Source organism: Anopheles arabiensis, chromosome 2, assembly GCF_016920715.1.
Source record: "Anopheles arabiensis isolate DONGOLA chromosome 2, AaraD3, whole genome shotgun sequence".
Lineage (NCBI taxonomy): Eukaryota > Metazoa > Arthropoda > Insecta > Diptera > Culicidae > Anopheles > Anopheles arabiensis.
In genome coordinates, this window is record NC_053517.1 from 48,358,621 (window position 1) to 48,378,362 (window position 19,742).

Sequence of the window (19,742 nt, forward strand, 5' to 3'; positions counted from 1 at the left end):
CAATTTGCATTGTTTAACGTCTATAGATTTGATATTGTATCGTTAGTCGTAAGGTGCTCTGTTTTTTGTTTTTATTCAGGAGTGACAGCTTTGCCCTATTTCTTAAAGCAAGGTGGTTTGTTCATTATATTTTTTTCATTTTGTAGCTAATAACATAATTTGTTAAAATCGTGTTGTTTAATACAATATTCTAAGGTTCATGTTGTGCAATTGTATGGCAATACCGATGTTAATTGATTTCCACTACCACGTTAAGGTTGCCGCGTGCTCTAGTGTGTGTGTTCAGTACATCAATCTGACTCATAGTAATTAAACTGATAGAAGCAACAGTGTTGGACAGAATGGAAAAAAATCACAAGCATTGTAGCGTTCCCATCAACAAAAGACTGCATGACGTGAGACACGTACCAATCCTCGGTCGTCTGTTTTATTGATAAGCAACAGCGGCGTCGTCGGTGTTCTGCAGAGGGCTCAAGCGATGAGAATGAGCTGGAGCAATTAGTGAATGAGAAGAAGAAAACAGAGAAACCACTGCGGCATCATGACTCGTGGAGTCATTAAGTCAATCGAATCGCACCACGCTTGCCGAATACGGAATGAATGAATTTCAATTGAAACGAAACCGTTTGTGCGGTGTACAGCCAGGATTGAGATCAAGAAGCACCAGTAGGAAGGACGGAAGTGAGCACGATGACGACACTGTAGGGACCAATTGTCGGACGGACGGCGTTGATACGTTCCGGCACCTTCTACAGATAGTACGCGGTTAATTGCTTACGAACTTTTCACTCGTGCCTCGCATGCTCCAGACTGATCGAGTGAATATATGTTGCGTTAAGAGTGTAATTGCATGCCAGTGAATGTATGATAGGTTTATGGGATAAACTGATTGTAATTGTACTGGCGTGTTGTTATGTGGGTTTGCATTGTTCGCAAAAGGACGTGTAAGGGAATGTTTCATTTAGCTAATTTTCGACTATAATGATATCGTTGGTGACACACAAAATAGTTACCATATCCGATTCCGTTACCACAGTTCTATGAGCTTTCGATCGAATAGATCGTTCTTATTGTATTGTTCTGACTTATTTCTTTATACTTTCCCCTTAGAACGACCTTTAATCCTACTTTTAAACGACATGTAACCTTACAATTGTCTCTTTAATAACTTTCGGCAGCATTGAGCAGGATATAACATTTCAAATGCAATTATGTATACAATGTCCACAAGGGTAATAAAATCAATGCTAGATCTTTTTTTTCTAGTTCATGTTAGGAAAAAGTCATAAAGTTGCATATTTGTGTTTTCGCATTTTATTGAACGAACAAGAAATCAAAGAACGGAAGAAACAAAATGCGACTAGTCGAATGCATTACTAATTCTATTGATTTTTCTCTACAAATACAGTCAGAATTTAATAGTTTAACGCTTTTTAGTTGACCCGGTTTTAGATTTAGGAAACCCGGTTTTTTGAAAAATTAACTAAAATTTGATAGCTTGTCGAGAAAATTTTCAGATTTCCAGATTTCAGAAATCTTTGCGTCGAAACGCAGCTTTACAATAGTTGGCAGGGAATCGAAGTTCACCCAGTAGATTCAGCCTGTAAACAGATGAGGTTTATCCAAATTGTACCAGTTCAGATTAATTGAAATGAATTGAAATGGCAAATTAAATATGCCCACTTAGTCTCCAGAATAAGTCCTTGCTAAAGTACAACTGCATTACGCTAGGAATGTATTATACACACAAAAAGAGAATTGAAAACAATAGAGTAATTAAAGGAATCATCATCACATTTGATACTAATCCACTAAAAATATAAAAATAATTTGACAGTTTTTTTTAGATACAGGTATAAGTAGTAAAATTTAGTTGATTCGCAAAATATTAAATCATATAGGGTTGTTTCAATTTCTGTCTTGTTTTCCCATTTATTCTATTTGTAGTTTAATTCTACTTTGTAAAGGTATTTATTAATATCTCCAAATTTGTTTGCTGCTTAGATTCAATATTTCAAGAGTTCTTTAGTTGATTAATTTTAATGCTGACATTCAATATGCGACTTCAATATAATTTGACAATTACTAGGCGGTAGAAAACACTTAGGGACCCACTTACCAAAGTTTATATTTTGAAACCAGTTTCCAGTTTTAGAGAGCCACAGTAATCTAGTAAACAACAACACAACAATCTTTTATTTCAAATTTTCTTTTTTCATATGAGTTGGTAGTGCAAAAAAGCTATTCGAAATAAGTTTGCTCGATCGATTCGTCCACAATAGAACGCGGAATGGGATATAAGAAATTATTGGCTATAATTATTGGGGTTTGTTGTGATGTTTTGGTTATGTTGTATAAGATATAGATGAGAAACTCCTGCAACATCCAAATCCTTCCAATATAGACGAGGAGAAGGATTGGAAAAAGCAAGACCTGTGGGCTGTATTAGTTCGGAGAAAATAATCAAAACGAAGTAACGAGTTTGATTCTAAAAGTAACTATAAGTCTAATTTATTCGATAGTTTTGACTGATCTTATCATTCTGAGATTTCAGATGAAATATTTAATTATCATGCATGTGACTGCCTATGCAATGTAGCTAATGTGGTTCTGTTATTGATAAGCTAATATATTTGCTACTTATATATTAAATATTTATAATTTTCCTGTAGCTCCCAGTTCTGTTATGGCCTCGTTTTTTTTTAATTCATTCACGTTCATTGAAAAAAGTGCATCCCATATGATGTGATAGGACGGACCACAAGCAAACAGTAAACACGAACGATTTGGCAGACAGTGGCTGCGTCTTGACATCGTTAAAATTTAGTGATAAGAGTCACCAGCCACATAACCTGTGGGTCGAATTTTGTGCACAAAACAAAGACACTCTCTTCCCCTCTTTTCCTCGCATCTATCAATCGCTTAATTGTTTGATTTAGTTGCCGACTGCTTTACGGGCGCAATCGGATGACACAATTGCGCTCGGAGCGGCTGACATTGGGAAGCAATTCTGTGTCGATGCTTTTTTTGTTTTGTCGCATTCGTTACGGGTAGACGTATCAATGCGAGCGAGAACTGGGCGAGAACGTGCCCAGCATACCGAAGATTGGATCGGCTCGTTCAGTAGCTGGACGATCTTGGTCGAAGGAAGAGCCACGCGAGATCGAACGATCGATCGAGCCACGATGTCGTCACTGCTGGTGTGGTGTGCTCTGCTGCAGACGCTGCTACTAGTTACACTCCGCCTCGGTGATTGTGCCATTGCCGTCGACGCCAATCGTACGTCCGCCCTGGAGGAGGCTCGATTGCAGCGGGAAAATCTGGTGCGAAAGTATCTGAAGCGGCTAAAGAAGGAGGAGGGCGCTCTGAAGCTGGTCGGAGGTCGCGGAGATTTCGAGGGTGAGTGCTATGGGATGGGGTGATGCTAGTGTGACACAATGATGGATCGCTGCAGGCAACCGCACTGCCCGCCCGCGATGACTGTGCGCACACCCGAAAGCAGGGTTAGTGAAAGTTTTGTGAATGATTTGCCCCTTTGCGGATGGGTTGATGACGCGCCGGAAAAGCCTGCAGTGTGTCCGCAGGCTCTCCACGATCGTGCTGGAAAGATTCATCCATCTCCGCTGTCAACGGGACAGGCATGATGCAGCAGTAATCAGTGCACGTACCTCGTGTGTCTTACCGACCAACATTGACCTTTTTCTCAATTTTCTTCTCTTCCCATCCAATGAAGGCAATGTGGAAGTATTTCACGCCGGCAAATGGGGCGCGATTTGTGATGACGAATGGGACCAGGCCGAGGCGGAGGTGGTATGTCGGCAGCTGGGCTTCCCGGGCTACGTGAAGCCGACGCACACGGGACACTTTGGACGGGCGAAGCGAAAGTTCTGGATGGACAATCTGTGGTGCGGCGGCAAGGAAGCGGAACTGACGGACTGTCGCTTCGATGGCTGGGGCGCGAACGACTGCGAGTCGGGCGAGGCAGCGGGTGTGATTTGCAAGCAGCACGACACGGACACTACCACCACGAGCAAACCGGTCCCGGTGGAGCTGAAAGTGCCGAAGGAACGGTTCGGCCAGCGGCTCGAGTTACGGCTCGTGGGAGGGCGTGTAGAGGGCGAGGGGCGCGTGGAAGTGCGGATCGTGGATGGGCCCGGTGGAGCCGGCCCGTGGGGTAGTGTGTGCGGCGATGGCTGGGGTTTGCTGGAGGGTAATGTCGTGTGCCGGCAGCTGAATCTCGGCTACGCCAACAACGCCGTCCAGACGGACTTCTTCTCGGACGAGGCGGACGGGAAAGGGCTGCCGGAGCGCGTGCTGCTGAGCGGGACGGAGTGCTACGGGAACGAAAGTACGCTCGCGGACTGTCTGCACGATCCGATCGGCTGGGACACAGTGGCAACGTGCAGCGAGCGAAAGGGTCACGTGGCGGCCGTTACCTGCGTACCGGCCATGGCCGATCTTGTGTTTGATCACGTCGAGATGGAACAGTCGCTGCATCTGGAGGACCGCCTGATGTATCTGCTGCAGTGCGCGATGGAGGAAAACTGTGTGGCCACGCAGGCCTACGAGATTCAGCGGGACAATCCCAACTGGCATCTAGAGACGCGCCGACTGCTCAAGTTCACGGCACGCGTTGTCAACATGGGGACGGCCGACTTTCGTCCGCATATCCCGAAGCACCTGTGGGAGTGGCATCTGTGCCACATGCACTACCACAGCATGGAGGTGTTTGCGACGTTCGACGTGATCGATGGCCAGGGGCGGAAGGTGGCCGAGGGGCACAAGGCTTCGTTCTGTCTGGAGGACAATCAGTGTTTGCCGGGCGTCGAGCCACGGTACGCCTGTGCGAACTACGGCGACCAGGGCATCTCGGTGAACTGTTCCGACATCTACCGGCACAACATCGACTGCCAGTGGGTGGACATTAGCGAGCTGGACTTTGGCGAGTACACGATGCGGGTGGCGATCAATCCGGAGTTCAAGGTGCCGGAGATGCGGTTCGACAACAATGCGGCCACCTGTCGGCTGCTCTACACGCAAACGTACGCGCGCGTGTTTGACTGTAAGCACGAGCGTCCTTGAGGAAGGGTTGGAATCGATCGGGGGAATGAAGTGACTATCACATCATTGTGCACGTGAAAGCTAGTGAGAGTATATTGTAGAAATGAACCATAAGGGTGTAGACTTGGACTATAGTAAACTTAATAAATGAACATTTCATGAGCTTTTTTATAAATTATTTTGTAATATATTTTTCAAATCGTTTCAAAACGTTTCATTCTGAATTATTTTTTACATACATTGTGGTCTTCTTCTTCTTTGGCTCAACAACCGTTGTCGGTCAAGGCCTGAGTGTAACACTAGTGGGCTTTGGCTTTCAGTGACTAATTGATTTCCCCCCATAGCAGGATAATCAATCCTACGTATGGCGGCACGGTCTATTTGGGGATCGAACCCATGACGGGCATGTTGTTAAGTCGTACGAGTTGACGACTGTACTACGAGACCGGCATACATTGTGGTCATCTTTTATAAAAAAACAAAATGGTGTATTTAGTATAACAATTACCGGCAACGAAGAACTATTGGTAAATAGTTCGTACTGGTAGGACGAAATTTGTATATTATAAGCAATCGATCAACGATTACAAATTAAAAATATTGCGATATGTTATTATAAACAATATACAGTACAGGACAAAAATTAAAACGCACTTGTTGTTAATGTATAAATACATCGCCATTACTATTATAGCATTGGATTTGGTAGTAAGCGTTGTTTTAAGAAAATTGTAGCATTTTTTCTTTCGTAAATTGAATTCCTTATCATTACATCGTTATGTTACATGCATTGTTAGAAGTTTGATAAAAAGCTTAATTCATTTTTCAGTTGGAAGGAATAAAGAACGCACTTTGAAAATTGATGGCTCTAAATTATTATTACCATAATCAATAGTTAGTATGACCACCTTGCGCTTCAATAACAGTTTGGAAGCGTCGTCACATACTTTTAACAAGCTTTTTGATGTGTTGATGGCTCAAATTCGATCAGGCTTTCTGCAGAGCTTCAAACAGTTTTTCAAGGTTGGTCACGTTACCTGTTTCAACGTTACCAGTGATGCGCGTTGCGTTCCGAACCTGCCAGCTACGATCCGTTCCTGCATGCAAGCAACCGAACCGCAATCCTAACTCAATTAACTCAAGCAGGTTCAAACTGATCCTGTTGCTCTAACTGCTCTTTGCGATCCGGCTGCTACCAACAATCTTATTGAACCTAGCTGAACCGGTTGCTCTCAGTTGCTCTTTACGATGGGCTGGTTTGCTGTAAACAAATCATCCAGATTAAATATAAATCTGTTTTTCTAAGCGTTCTTTTTGTTCCGGACTGGCTCTTTCATATGATTGGCTAAACCAACTAAATATTGGCCATACGTGAAGGCTTCCGTAATCATTTATTAAACATCGTTTACCGGCTCGTGGAATAGCGCTATTCTTATGGACAATTAAAGTACCGGACTGGACAACACGGGACAGACGGGACAGTGGACTGCAGTATAATGTCAATCCTCGGGAAACATCTTAACAATCTATGTGTTTGTTATAGACCGATGTTATTAGATGCTGTTTGCTTTTTTTAAAGAAATATTAATTCAATCATTATAGTTTAACTCAATCCACACCAATTTCAAGAAGCTGATTAAACTTGTTGGCATGTTGACTTTGCATCAAATTTACAAAGTTTAAAAATGAAAAATAATATTCAAAAATAAAAAAAAACAACAAAATGTCTTGACTTTTGTATAGCGAGCTTCTTAAGTAAAGCGTTTAATCAGTTCAGTTTAATTTCAGTTTAATTATTGAATTGTATTAATTTTCATTCATTAACTATCGTTAATTTTTTTTGTATTGCAACTGTGTAAATAGAAGATATTACACAATATTGAATGAATTCTTTAAAGTGGTTCATTTATAAAATGAGCAACCGAAAAGCGTAACCATCTTGAACCTGCATTCCACGATCCGTTATTTTTCTCCAGATTAGCAGGTTCGATTCGTTCCTCAATTTTCGGAACTTATCCCATCACTAATTTTAACGTTTTGGTCCAGAATAGACCACAAATTTTCAATAGGACGCATGTTCGGGCTTTGGAGTGGCCATTTCAGTAGTTTAATATGTAATGCACGAAAGTAGGCAGTGTTTCTATAAGCAGTGAGCTTGGGATGTGAGTGAGTGGGAAAATGTAATTTCTTGCACCCCAGCTTTTCGTACCGATTGCTTAAGATTGGTTTTCAGAATGCTGATATGATATGTCGATAGTTCTAATTCCATCATTTTTGTCAATATTTCTAATTCCAGGCCATTTAAAACAACCCCACCCTATGATAGGGATTTATTTTGAACATACAAAATACTAAAATTTCTCAAAATAAAGCGTACTAAGAAATCCAATGCAAGGAAAGTTATATCGATGTATAATAAATGCGTAGTTATTTTTGTCCAGTACTGTGTTATTACATTTTTTCAACGATCTAACATGATTTGGAGATTAATTAAATTGCTGGTTCCCAAACTGTGTTCAACCAGCATAATTGATGGTATCGCTCATTCAGTTTGGGATAACAGGTCTAAACAGTAACATGATTGGGTGAAAAAGGGGGATGGGTAACCTTTTCTTGTTCTGAAACCGATACAGTACCTGTTTCGTTTCTGCTATTGATTCTGCTGGTAGCCTGACCATTTCCGGCAGTGTATATGCAGTGTAAAAATTTGGCAAATAAATTAATGAATAATGAAAAATAAATTTAATGAATTTTATGATTTGATTATAGTAAAAAATAGTTAAGCCTTAGTACTGTCTATGTATCATGAACGAGAATTCTCACGTTAAAGAATGAGATTGATATAATAAACTTTGACAAAATAAACCATTTGAATATCGGTCTTTGAATTGTTTTCTTCATTATACCTAGCTTTTTGCAAATTTGCAAAGGAATGTTGTTGCAAAGGAACATGGTAATGAGAGTTTAATTGAATTGAAATGGAAGTTTAATGCATTTCGTCTTTCTTGGCGCTATACCCGTTGTAAAGACCTGTCTATACTACTAATGGAGTTGGCTATCAATGACTTATTGATGTACCTATAGCTGGATAGTCAGTTCTTGCTGTACAGGGGGCTTGATGTGTTATATGTAACATTTTAATAACATCATAATTTGCAACTTATTTAAAAACAACATTTTTTATTCAGAACCATCAGTCACTAAGTGTTGATATATCAATACGAATTAAAGCTAATTGATTGACTACCTTATTATTAAAACAGCCAATTTTAAGTAAAGTCAATTACATTGCTAAATAATCAATTCTTGTTAAAAATTTGATCTTTTACTTTCCGTACATGTAGGCCCGAGTGAACTGCACTGCAAAACCTCATTAAAACTAACAAAAGAAGGTTGTTTCATAGCACTTTCCATAGCGTTCTTAATTGTCTCGAGAAAACTAGCCACCACTTCATCTACAAGTAGCATCAGTAAAGAAAAAAAACACATTTCCTGATAACGGTCTAATAGCTCCCAGCTAATGACTTGCTTGCGCAAGCTAATTGCTTCCAGCGCACATTTAATAAAACGCTGCTTTGGTCCCTTGGTGGACATTGTAAACAATAAAAAAACAGCTACAAAATCGATACATGAAACAAAAAATGCCCCTACCCAGTAATGTCCGGCGGCTTTGTTCGCTGGTACGGCAACCGAATTTATCGTCCAAGCCCGCAATCAATTAAGCGTCTGTAAATCAAACATTACGTCCCATCGATCAATGTTTCAATTTTGTCCAATTAATGCTGCTGCACATTTGAATCGAGCTGGCCAGTACGGGGCACTGGCGAAAAGTGATCAAGAAGTCAAAGAAAGCGAATAAGAAAGAAGAAACGCAAAAAACGCATATTTATACATTGTCATCCAATTAAAATACCATATTTTTTTAAAGTAAAAGCAGAGCACACGACATAACCTGTTCCTATTGAAAATTAGAAGAGTCGGGCATCTGCAAAAAAATTCTAAAATGTGAATGGGTTCTTCTATTTACCACACAAAAAAAAAGAAATGCAAAAAAGGGTTCTGGAGTGGAATTAATTGAACCCAATTAACAATTATGTACGGCAACGAATTAGTAAGCGCAACACAAATTAAATTTGTAAGCAGCAAAACGGTGAAAAGGGCTAAAAACCGAGCACACACTCACCTGACTTGACGATGTGTTTTATATCGTTAGTGTTCCGTAAGAGCGTGCACTTGGGCATCAACAAACCGGATGTTATTATTTTTTCGTTTTCCTTTCACACACAAAAAGAGGACGCGCTCTTTTCACCACCAGGCGTCTCCATTGGCCGCTGCACGTGCCATGGTGTGACCTGACTTCATTCATACGTGGTACCGGAGCTCTGAAACGACCCAGACCATCGTCATCGTCTGTCAGTGAGTGCCCTGTAATTAGTGCACAATGTTGCTGTCTCGTTCACTCGCTAGAGTTCTTGTGAGGATAATTGTCGTATGGCTTGCTTTCACCGCTACACGCAGTAGGCAGAATCATTGACGTTTGCAAACCTCTGTCCGCCAGATATGAGCGATAAAGGTGAATCACTCACGATGAGTGACCAGTTTTTTTCCCCGCTCCCGTGAAAGAGTGCCCGTGTGTAGAATGGTGAGTGTCTTGGGACAGTGACAGTCATAACATAAACAACTGCCCCACGATCTTCCAAGCTGCTCGGAACACCGTCGCTTACACTCACACACTCCCTATTGCCAATTTCAATGGCAGCATGTGCGAACGCACACTAGCACATTGCCTGCGAGTTGGGGATGATTGTGAGCGGAACGGACTGAGCTTGGGGGGAGAGAGTTTGCCACCGAGTCCCCGAGACTGTCGCGCTCAGGCATGTTTGGAGTTGCGGCCGCAAACGGTCGGACGCCACCGACACACCGACACGCGATGATGATACGCCAGTTCCGATGGAGGGGTCTTTGAGGGCGCATCTTCCCCGAAATGATAGTGTTCTGCTTGGCACGTGTCCAATCGTCTCGCCCGGATTGCGTTTGCTGCTCGTACGGTTGTGAGAAAGTAAGCAATACTACCCTCACCTTTCGCTTTGTGTTGCGATAAAAGACGTTAGAAAGAGTTTAGCTTAGACAGAGTTTTAAAAAGTATACTTTAGCTCGTTTAGTATGCAAACAGTGATGACTGTTAGTTTTGTTGTGTAGGTACGGTGGTGCGTGGGGCTCTTACAATTATGTCGCCTGTTGTTTGACCCGGGGGTGACACCACCCGGGGGATGAGTATTCTCGGTGGAAAGGCAAATGCATTGAAATGACGTTCTAATTTGTCCCAGTAAAAAAACGTACAATCAACTATTTTATAGATGGCCAGAAACTACGACAGAGCGTCGCGAAGTGTATTGCGTCAAAATTCGTCTATAATTACATAAAAGGGCAACTTCAAGCAAACTGTAACCTCAAACGGTTACGACGATGTCCTCTCTCGGTGACGATTGGGAAGCGTTCCCATCATTTGCTTGAGATGAGCTGTGTATGTGTGTTTCTGTCTGCGTTTCACCTTCCGCCCCTTTTGTTGCTATTCCCTGTGCCGTTTCCTTTAGCCGTTTCCTGCACCAAACCGAGAGTCGTAATCTGCTGCCGTAGCTGTTCACTCTCTTTGAGCTGGAACTGTGGAGACAACACAAACTCCCGAGCACGCTCCCGGGATGAGTGACGAACGTGTCGGCGTGAGTGCACGCGTTAAAAGGTGGCTTTGCGATAACGCAACGCACAGCGCGCGCGGGACACGGGCAGGCACATGGTAAATATTGACAAACGGGTCGATTGCCAATCGGTCAGCGTCAGTGATCAAGTGCAGCTGCGGTGTGCTAGTGGTGTTGATGAATTACAGTGCGCGGCTTCATTGCTCGATTCTGGGCTTCCGTGAGTGCGAGTGTGCGTGATTGTTAGAGAAGCGTAAGAAAACGTGCCGATCGTCAGCTGGAACGGTTGTGGTAGAGCTGCCATCGCAAAACTGTGTACCAATAAATAGTGGCGTTGTATGTGCGATTCAAAGTGCTATATTGCGTAAATTGTCAGCCAATCGTTTGGATCCATAGAATGAGCACAGAGAGAATGAAAGAAAGAGAGAGAGAGACGAAGAGAGAAAAAAAGAGAGAAGGAGCACAAGAAAGGTTGAGAGAGACAACCGCCAAACGGTTGATTAGTCCCACGACAACGACATGACAGTGACAGCAAAACAATCAACCCGATCAGCCAAACAAACACACACACACGCGCGCTTAGCGGCTCCCATTTCAATGGGGTTTGAGTTGGACGATTGAATGAAGAAGTGACGCGCATCAGTTTGCGGCTTTCTGATTAGCGATTGGCATCGGTGTTCGGCGTTAAGCGAACTGCGAAACGATACTATTAAACAAATGACCCGGGCGACAGATGGGACGCACACGATTGATCAAGGGAACGATCAAACGATCGATTGAAATGAGTATGCTGTCTGTCGTTTGCGGCCACTGTGAGCTGATTCATTGTTGCGTCAAAGTAAATGAAACATAACGAATTCCATGCACAGAAGAATTCATTGTTCAATATTAGGAGACATTTCATTGGGTTTTATTAAGCATGGCTTGTGAAAGGCTGTAGCTTATATGACTTATTATAATACTGTAATGTCTTTTCGTATTTTTCAGTGTGGTACTTTCATTCTTACCATTTTTTCTCATTTTACGTTTTAAAATAGTGTTCTAGAGCCAAGAGTAATTTTATTATTGGCTTACATTGCATCGCTGTTGAAGACACATTTTTGAAAGATACCGTTAATGAAATGAAATACTGCTTTTATTGTGTACAGCAAAAAATAAGGCTTGTTTAACACAACTTTTGGTAAGAATAATTGGAAAACTTAAGTTAAATTTGTTTTAAATTGTACGTTTGCACTGCAGAAGCAAACTAACGGTAATTTCGTAAGGATTTCGCAGTGTCTTTGGGTGTATCGAAATCGGTTGTCCGACAATAGAGCGTTACAATGCGTTTAAAATATTTCAACTGTCAAATTTTTCGTAACGATGATATTTTGGTGTGTTAGAAACTGGCCTTATAAGAACGCATAAACCCCCTAATTGTCATTTTGCCATAATGACTCATGTCACTCAACATCAATCAAATCAGTCAACTAATGAAGCAAAATGTTTAAATTCATGCTAAGCAATCAAGAACAAGTAATGGATTCTCCTATGAGTTTTACCAACGAGCTCTATTTTTTACTGATATAAAATGCTTGCGTCCTTCCTGTGTGTCTAGTTTCACCCACTGTATACAACAATGTATTTACAGCGTCATTCGGTAGTATTCATAGCACTCGCGCCACTCATGCATTCTGCAGCAGTGAGATCCATCCCAGCGGAGAAAATCACTCACCGTACAGCAACATTACCCTAGCATCCTTCGAGTGGGCTACCATTTTCCCCTAACTTGGCATTTATTTTCCTTTGTTTCCTTGCCAACAGTCCCGAGCAGCTGTGTTCTACTGCTCGCATACACTCTTGCACAAAAACAAACCCACCAACCAATAAAAAACTACCTCAAATGCTCTAACACTCTCGCTCTACTTTGCTCTCTATTTTGCCCTCGCACTTGGAAGGGAAAAGCGGGAAAAGCCAGCCCTTTAGAGAGCGAACGGCGCCAACCCACACGCGAAAATCTCACCACGTTGCTCACCAAGTGCGCACACAGGCTGGATCCACACACTAGCATGGAGCTTACGGCTCGGACCAGGTTAGACTCGTGACAGCTTCCGACCGAAACGGTGGTGGTTTGCACTGCTCGCCATCGCTGTTAGGTTTTTCCGGTGTACTTGTGTACTGGTGGGCAGAATTATACAGTGCACAATCGTTCTGCCATCCTTACCTAGTGCCGTCGCGGCCGTGTGTGCAGTTGTGAGTGTGTGTGTGTGTGTTTAATGTGAGCATTTAGCCCGTGGCAGACGCTTGCTGAACGACGGCCCTTTGCTCGGATGAACGAGGTAATACCGCGACGGTTTTGGGCTGGTAAGCCACTGGCAAGCCAGCTGGCGTATGGGAGGGGGAGGAGTGCGTGTCTAGGCGCCGATCCGAGGACGAGGTCAACCGTGCCGAAATCCATTGATCCCCGGGCAAAGCCGTGTCGCGCATAGTGTGCAAACCGATCGTCCGTCGGGGCACGTGTGCTTAGGTTGTGTGTGGCTTTAGGTGTTTATCTGTAGCAAAAAGGAGCCAACCTACGGTGGAAAAGTGGTGGGTTAACCAAAATGAAAAAAAATGTATTTAAATCGGTGTGATTGAAGTGTTTCCGTTTTTTACCACTTTTATCTCGTGTGTTTCGTATGTGTGTAAATGTTATTTGCGTTGGTTTATTTTACTTTTAGTTAGATTTTTTATATCCCCTTTCATCCCTCTCCCAGATAGTGTACACTTGTAACTTGGTGTGTTTGTGATACAGTTCCCGGTCGGTTAAGCGTTTGCAAATTGGATGTGGCTGAAAATTAAAGTGATGGTTTAGCTTGCGGCGTGTGGTGTCGTTGTCGCCGTCATTGTAGTGGCTGCATGATGAAACCGAAAGGCGAACCGAAGCTAACCGGGCTGAAAGGAAAGTGATTTTCTGTGTACTTGAAAGCATCAAGCGGAAGCACATCCTGTGTGCGTTCGAAGAACAAGAAGAAGCACCCAAAATCGGTAAGTGAAAAACAGGGGGTTGCAAGACAGAATGAGCGCACCGGAGATTGAAGTTGATTGCCAGGGGCGGGAGGGATTGAATGAAGGGAGGCGGCTGGGGCTCGTTGAAGAGAAATGTCGTTCCCTTTTACCCCAAAACTCCTCGAGCGCGTGGAGATGGGCGGACGCCCGAAGAGCGCAAAAGATAAATTTTCACGCTTGAAAGATTATTTACAGTGGCATGTTTTTGCCCCCAGTGCGACATTCCATTGTGCGTGGGAGTTTGGCATTCCAGCCAGTGGGTTCTTTTGCTTTTATTTCGACGCCCAGAGTTTGTTTGTTTGCTGGCTGCTTCCCGTTCGCCGCTGCGGAAATGAAATGGATGCCTTGTGCGTGTGCTTTAGTGTGTGTGCGCCTCTGAGTGCGATGGGAATGGGCACAGTTGACAGAATTTTCCAAAGGAATATAAAATAATCAAATAAAAAAATATGTATTTATAAATTGGCTGGCGCCAGTTGGCGCCGAATATCGACCGGAATGCTTTCAGACTGCGAGGGGGAAAAGGGGAAGAATGATTGTGTGTGAGCGGAACACGTGACAACAGATAATGCTCGTCTACAAACAACCACGTGCAAGTGTGCGATGGAAGCGCCCAGTACTTTATGGCATACGCATGGAGGTACAAGTACTGCAGGGTTTACAAGTACTTCCTCGTCGCTCACAGTTGCTCATTACACGCAGCGGTCGGGGTTGCAACAGTGCTTCGAGATGAAAGTAAGCGAACAAGGTGAAGTGGCTGTCTAGATGAAGGCAAATTGTTAGTACTACCGGGTGCTTCTAAAACGCGATAAATGAACCAAATCTTTCCGCTTGCCAGTACTTGAACCCACGATAATCTTAATCAAGTATTTTGACTCGTTTAGCTTTAATCTTAGTTGTTTTGGATGAAAGGGCCGTCTTGTTGTAGGCGTTTTAAAATCACTTTTGTGGATAAAGTAAACACATACAGTCGGTACTCAATAGTTGTTCGCTTACTAGTTGACATGCTTTTAAGTAGGTTGTTTGACAGTTGACTGATAGCTAATCTAAAACGCTCCCGTCTTTCTGGAAAATCCCTTGTAAACTATTGAACAAAATGTTTCATATGGAATTGTTTTAGGCTATAAAGCACACATTCTTAATTATATTACAGTTAAACTTTCATGAAACATTCCTTACACGCTTTAATTACCCACCTACAAAGTTTCAATAAACCTAATAAACCATTCAATTTCCTCCAGCTTTGTTGGATCGCTTCTTTCCAGTCTAATCAAGAACTTTCTTCTGGGAAATGCAAATATAAAAAAACATACACAAAAAGCTTCAAATCTAATTTACGCTCGCGTAAATTATGCGCAAAGCATTAATTTAATAGAAGCAAACCTTTATCATTCTATTACTTTTACCTGTTCATCCGCACGTAGACTTAGAGATAGTATTTTCTTTAAAAAAAAAAAATAACAACAACACACAAGCACGTCAGTTTCATTACACCCAGGTGGCAATTTTAGAACAGCATTCTACCAGCGATGCAAAATGGGAACCAAAAATCTATTCCCACCTCAGATGGGCGGCAGCAAACGGTACAAATTAAGTGCGGCCAATGTGGCCACCGCCATCCTAGTCGCCTTCGTCCCTCTAAAGGGTGCTTTTGGGACAAAATAAAGATTAGCATTACGGCTTCGGTAACTGGTTCGGTAACTCAAGTGCTCTTGACACCGGCAAACGGTATAGGCGTTTCGGGGGAGGGGATCTCCCTTTGCTTTGTAACGGGCTCTCCGGGCCAAACAATGACGGTGTCCTTTACTACGAACCGGTCCCCGTGCTACGGGCTATGTTGGTGGTGATTTAGTTCTCGCACGCAGTCAACTGTCTTCATGTGGCGCTTCTCGAACCACACGCTACCAGGTAGACCAGTCAATGATTGCAGCCCGGTTGAAAGGTGTACCGGGACGAGCTAAAAGGTTGGGCATAAAGACAACGAAAAAAATAGAGACATCTAATCGCTCTGGGATCGAGGGACGGCTGACTTTACCTTTTGTTGCTAGTGGTATGTTTGAGAGCGAGAGAGAGAGAAAAACAAAATAATAAAACAAACACAAAAGGTGACTCCAGAAGCTTAGAAAAAAGCAACGGAAAAGCGTCCCTGTGTGTGCGTGTGGTAGAGAACTTTCGGCACCTGGTGCAGCTGTTGTTTTTATAACGCACCTTCTATATGGCACCACAACAAACAAGGTGTGTGTAACAACGTAAGGGGAGCTTTATGTATGTGTTGTTGTCGTTGCTTTGTTGCTGTGCCCGACAAATGGCTTTACCAGGTCTTAAGCGACGGATGTTACACTGACAGAGGCCATCACCGCATACATAAAGGCGGCGAGCAAAAACAAAACCCGGTGCGCCTCGTGCGATGGATTTTTCCGTGGCGTGTTGGGGAGGGATCTTTTTTTGTTTGTTTGTTCGGCTTCACCCATTGTACGGTTTGGATTCGGCGGTTTGGAGGGATTTGATCAACAGTTGAGTAAAGCCAATTGAAGTCGAAAGATTAAATTGCGGGATGGCACGACCGTAATGCTGGAGCTGGCTGAACGAAAAGCTTATTCTGTTGTGGGGTTTTGTGCGAATTATTTCATAATGCTTTTGTGGAACAACAAACGTGAAGTATTAAATACGATTGAACGTTTGATCTACATGTAATGGGAAGCGAATTATAAAAGGCTTCGGTTATGTATGTGTATACGTGCCTGTGTTCTTCACCATCGCTTCACCTAGCGCTACTATTTTTTACGAATTTTATCGACAACGGGTATCATCGTTTCACCGAAGACTAAATCATTCATCCACATTAACCGGCCAAACAAAACGAACCAATAAACGAAAACGAGGCACTGCGAACGATTGCAAATGATTGCGTTGTCGTGTCGGTGCTATGCTGCTGCCGGTACGTTGCTTCCTCCCAAATAGTAGACTTGTAGACGACCACTGTTGGCGCATGGGAGGATGGTACGTTAAACTGACAAAGTTTTATTCCATTTCCACCCTCCACGCAACGCTGCTAGGCCTTCTAATGACAATCGAATGACCAAACCGGGCACCTCCACTGTTCACCGGGGTTGCCTAACGCCTAAATGGTGTGCCCATTAAATCTGTATTTTTCGTTATCAGGCAAAGTTGGGGCATGTCTATGGTTGCACGGTAGTTTGGTGTCTGTGTGTGTGGAGGGGGTTTGTGTTACCTTGCCTAGCTTGCAAGTCTTTAGGAGAATTAAGTCTTGCCCCCATGCTCAGAGCATCGAGCGTGTTATCTCGCGACCGGGAACTTGCGGCCGGCTTTTGCAAACATCCCGAATGCTTGAAATCGATTTTAATCCATGCGGCTTGTCCTCTGCCAAATCCATGCCCACCGGCAAGCAGAAGGCAGACCAGAATCGGAGTTTGGATGCCCTCGAGCAATCAAACTCGTCGGCATAGGATTATCGTGGGATTTCGTGGGAGGGTCATAAATTTGTAAATGGTGAATCAGTGCGCCTCGGATGGTGTGTTGTACTGGGCAGCGGGAAACACATGATGGAAAGTTTTGTCTCGGGGATGAGTGGTCCGATGTGGACTGGCGATGATGCTGGTGGCTGACATGATAGTTTGCTCGGGATTGGTATGAAAAGTTCGAGTTCGTCGTGTTGCGGATGGATTTAGTTCGGTCTGCGCCAAAGTTTTACTGATTGCCTTTCGATAGCGTAGTGGCCTTTTGTAAACCGTTGCGGGTAAATGGGATTTATTGGTGGGTCTTCTTTTTTATACCGCATGCAACGGGATTATGGAAATGTAAGGCTCGTTGTTCTAGGCTTTGGAAAAAAGTAAGTAGAAACCCGTGATTACCATCATTGTGTTTTTAGTTCATCTGGAGTTGTTCAAGCTTTCGGCGTTTTTTCAAGAGCTTATAGTCTTTTTTATGACATTAGGTATATTATATATAGAAAATGTGTGACTCTTGAATAGCTAGACAGTTTTTGGCATTGAGTTTCCAGGCTTTATATAAGTATGACGCAAAAAGTGATGTAGCGATCTTGTCACTGATTGCATTGTAGTTATATCGTTGTTCTTCGAGAAATATATCTTTTGAGTGGGTAGACATATGAGATACATGTATATAAGCTATATGTAGCCACCACCAGGATATATAGATCAGGACATATATATTCGTAATAGGTATAGTCATCATCGTTCAGGACATACTTAAGACCCCTGTAAACTCTTCAGTTATATTGTTTTATTTATCGAATAATTTTGAGCTTTGAATATCTAACCCAAAATATTGAATAACTATGCTAATGAATAGCTAACCGTAAAAATTTATTCCAGAAAATGAGTAGAATAACTTTAAATGTGGTTATCTAAGTAAAAGACTCAATTGAACTCCTGAAGTATACAGGAATTTGACAGTAGGATTAATGTATTCATCATGTTTGGTTATCAATTTTTACGGCGTTTAAGTTCATGTTTATATTTTTGTATACCTAATTTGAAACCCCGCTCGGAGAGGGCCACAAAATGCCCGTTGAACTTAATAAACAAAAATAAAATATCAAACATCAAAGTAAAATATAACTTCTCCAAAACATCGCAAACAAATCTATCTTTTGATTTCTACTATTATATTGAACGTGAGCAGCAGTCAATAATATATGTTTAGTTGTGTATTTTCGATAAAATAACTAGAAATTGATTATTGGTAAGAGTAATAATTTGCGAAGGTACTACAGTGGAATCCCTCATAACGAGTACACCTTATAACGAATTTTTCGCATAACGAGCAAATCAAAATGTACCCCTTTTAACAACTTAAATCTCTTAAATCAGCAATACGGCCGAAGCCGTTCTTTCTGAATAAAAAAAAACTTAAATCTCGTATAACGAGCAATTTCATTTTTGTTCCCGATAAGAAATTGTGATCATTCCAAGTGTTCCAATACTAAGAATCGTTAAATATCGTATTTTCAAACAAAGCAGGTATAAGTGTGGAGAAAAAGTATAAAGTAGGTGACACATTAACCAAACTGTCAACCCAAATCTCGCGAAGTCAGACAAAAATTGAAACATTCCGGGGCAGGCCGGTGGCGCATCCAATCCACGGACAGATAACTCTTTTCATATCAGATAGCGGAGCTCAGAGTTTTTCTGCGCTTATCGCTCCATTAATTGCTGCATTTCTTTGCTTCTAAATAGACAATATTGGAGGCTCTCTTCGGCTTCGGCTGTGAAAGTGGGCAGGACGTGGATTTTTGTGTGTAGTGTACCTCCCCAAGAAGCACAAGTGTGAGGTGTATTGATGAGTGTGTTTTTTATGCATTCTCGATCTACTTGCTCATGAAGGCGAGAATTTCGATACTAAGAATTGATCAATGTATTACTGTTGCCACTTGGAGGTGTGCCGTATGATTGTGATGCATGTAATCCCTATATACCTCCACATTTCTTGACTTGGTACCAATTATTTCACTGTTCATGTAAATTGTATGAAAAAGAGCCTCCCGCATAACGAGTTTTTCGCATAACGAGTGAGCCATTGACTTATAGATTAATATAAAGAATTGTACTCCGAGTTTAAATTATGTAGGCAGTAGTTTTTATTGTGTGATGTATTGTAACTTATTTTAATGGACATGTTTTAAAAAAACAATTAGAAATGTATATTCATCTTTTCATTTCTATTTGTTTTCTTGAAGACCTGAAAATTATTGCTGAAGATAACATAGATAATTTGAAAAAAAAGATGCTTTTCATACATTTTAGAATCACATTGAGATTTCTATAGTTCCAACAAAATTTATTTCAAAAATGACTCGAAAATTGTTAACATTTTTAGGAATTTTTATAAAACGTAACAAAATCTAGGATCCCTTTCCTGAGAACCTTGATTGTTCATTCAAATCCACACCGATTTTGCCACTAAACTTTCCAATCAAAT

At 42.1% G+C, this 19,742-nt stretch overlaps 2 protein-coding genes across 11 annotated transcripts in view; both read left to right on the forward strand.

The window, feature by feature from the left end:
• The first annotated feature begins 3,101 nt into the window (after positions 1 to 3,101).
• On the forward strand, positions 3,102 to 5,236 carry LOC120896575 (lysyl oxidase homolog 3A-like). The gene is made up of 2 exons (XM_040300790.1): positions 3,102 to 3,399; positions 3,734 to 5,236. Exons 1-2 carry the CDS (start codon positions 3,186 to 3,188, stop codon positions 5,080 to 5,082), a joined length of 1,563 nt encoding a protein of 520 aa, XP_040156724.1. The 5' UTR covers positions 3,102 to 3,185; the 3' UTR covers positions 5,083 to 5,236.
• A 4,756-nt stretch (positions 5,237 to 9,992) lies between these two features.
• The window catches only part of LOC120893912 (cGMP-specific 3',5'-cyclic phosphodiesterase), a 53,291-nt gene continuing 43,541 nt past the window's right edge, over positions 9,993 to 19,742 (forward strand). Inside the window, exons 1-3 of one of the 10 annotated variants that reach the window (XM_040296130.1) lie at positions 9,994 to 10,120; positions 10,656 to 10,855; positions 13,493 to 13,763. The gene's annotated coding sequence lies outside the window, so the exon portion shown is untranslated. The other 9 variants (XM_040296126.1, XM_040296133.1, XM_040296129.1 and 6 more) reach the window with 9 other exon arrangements.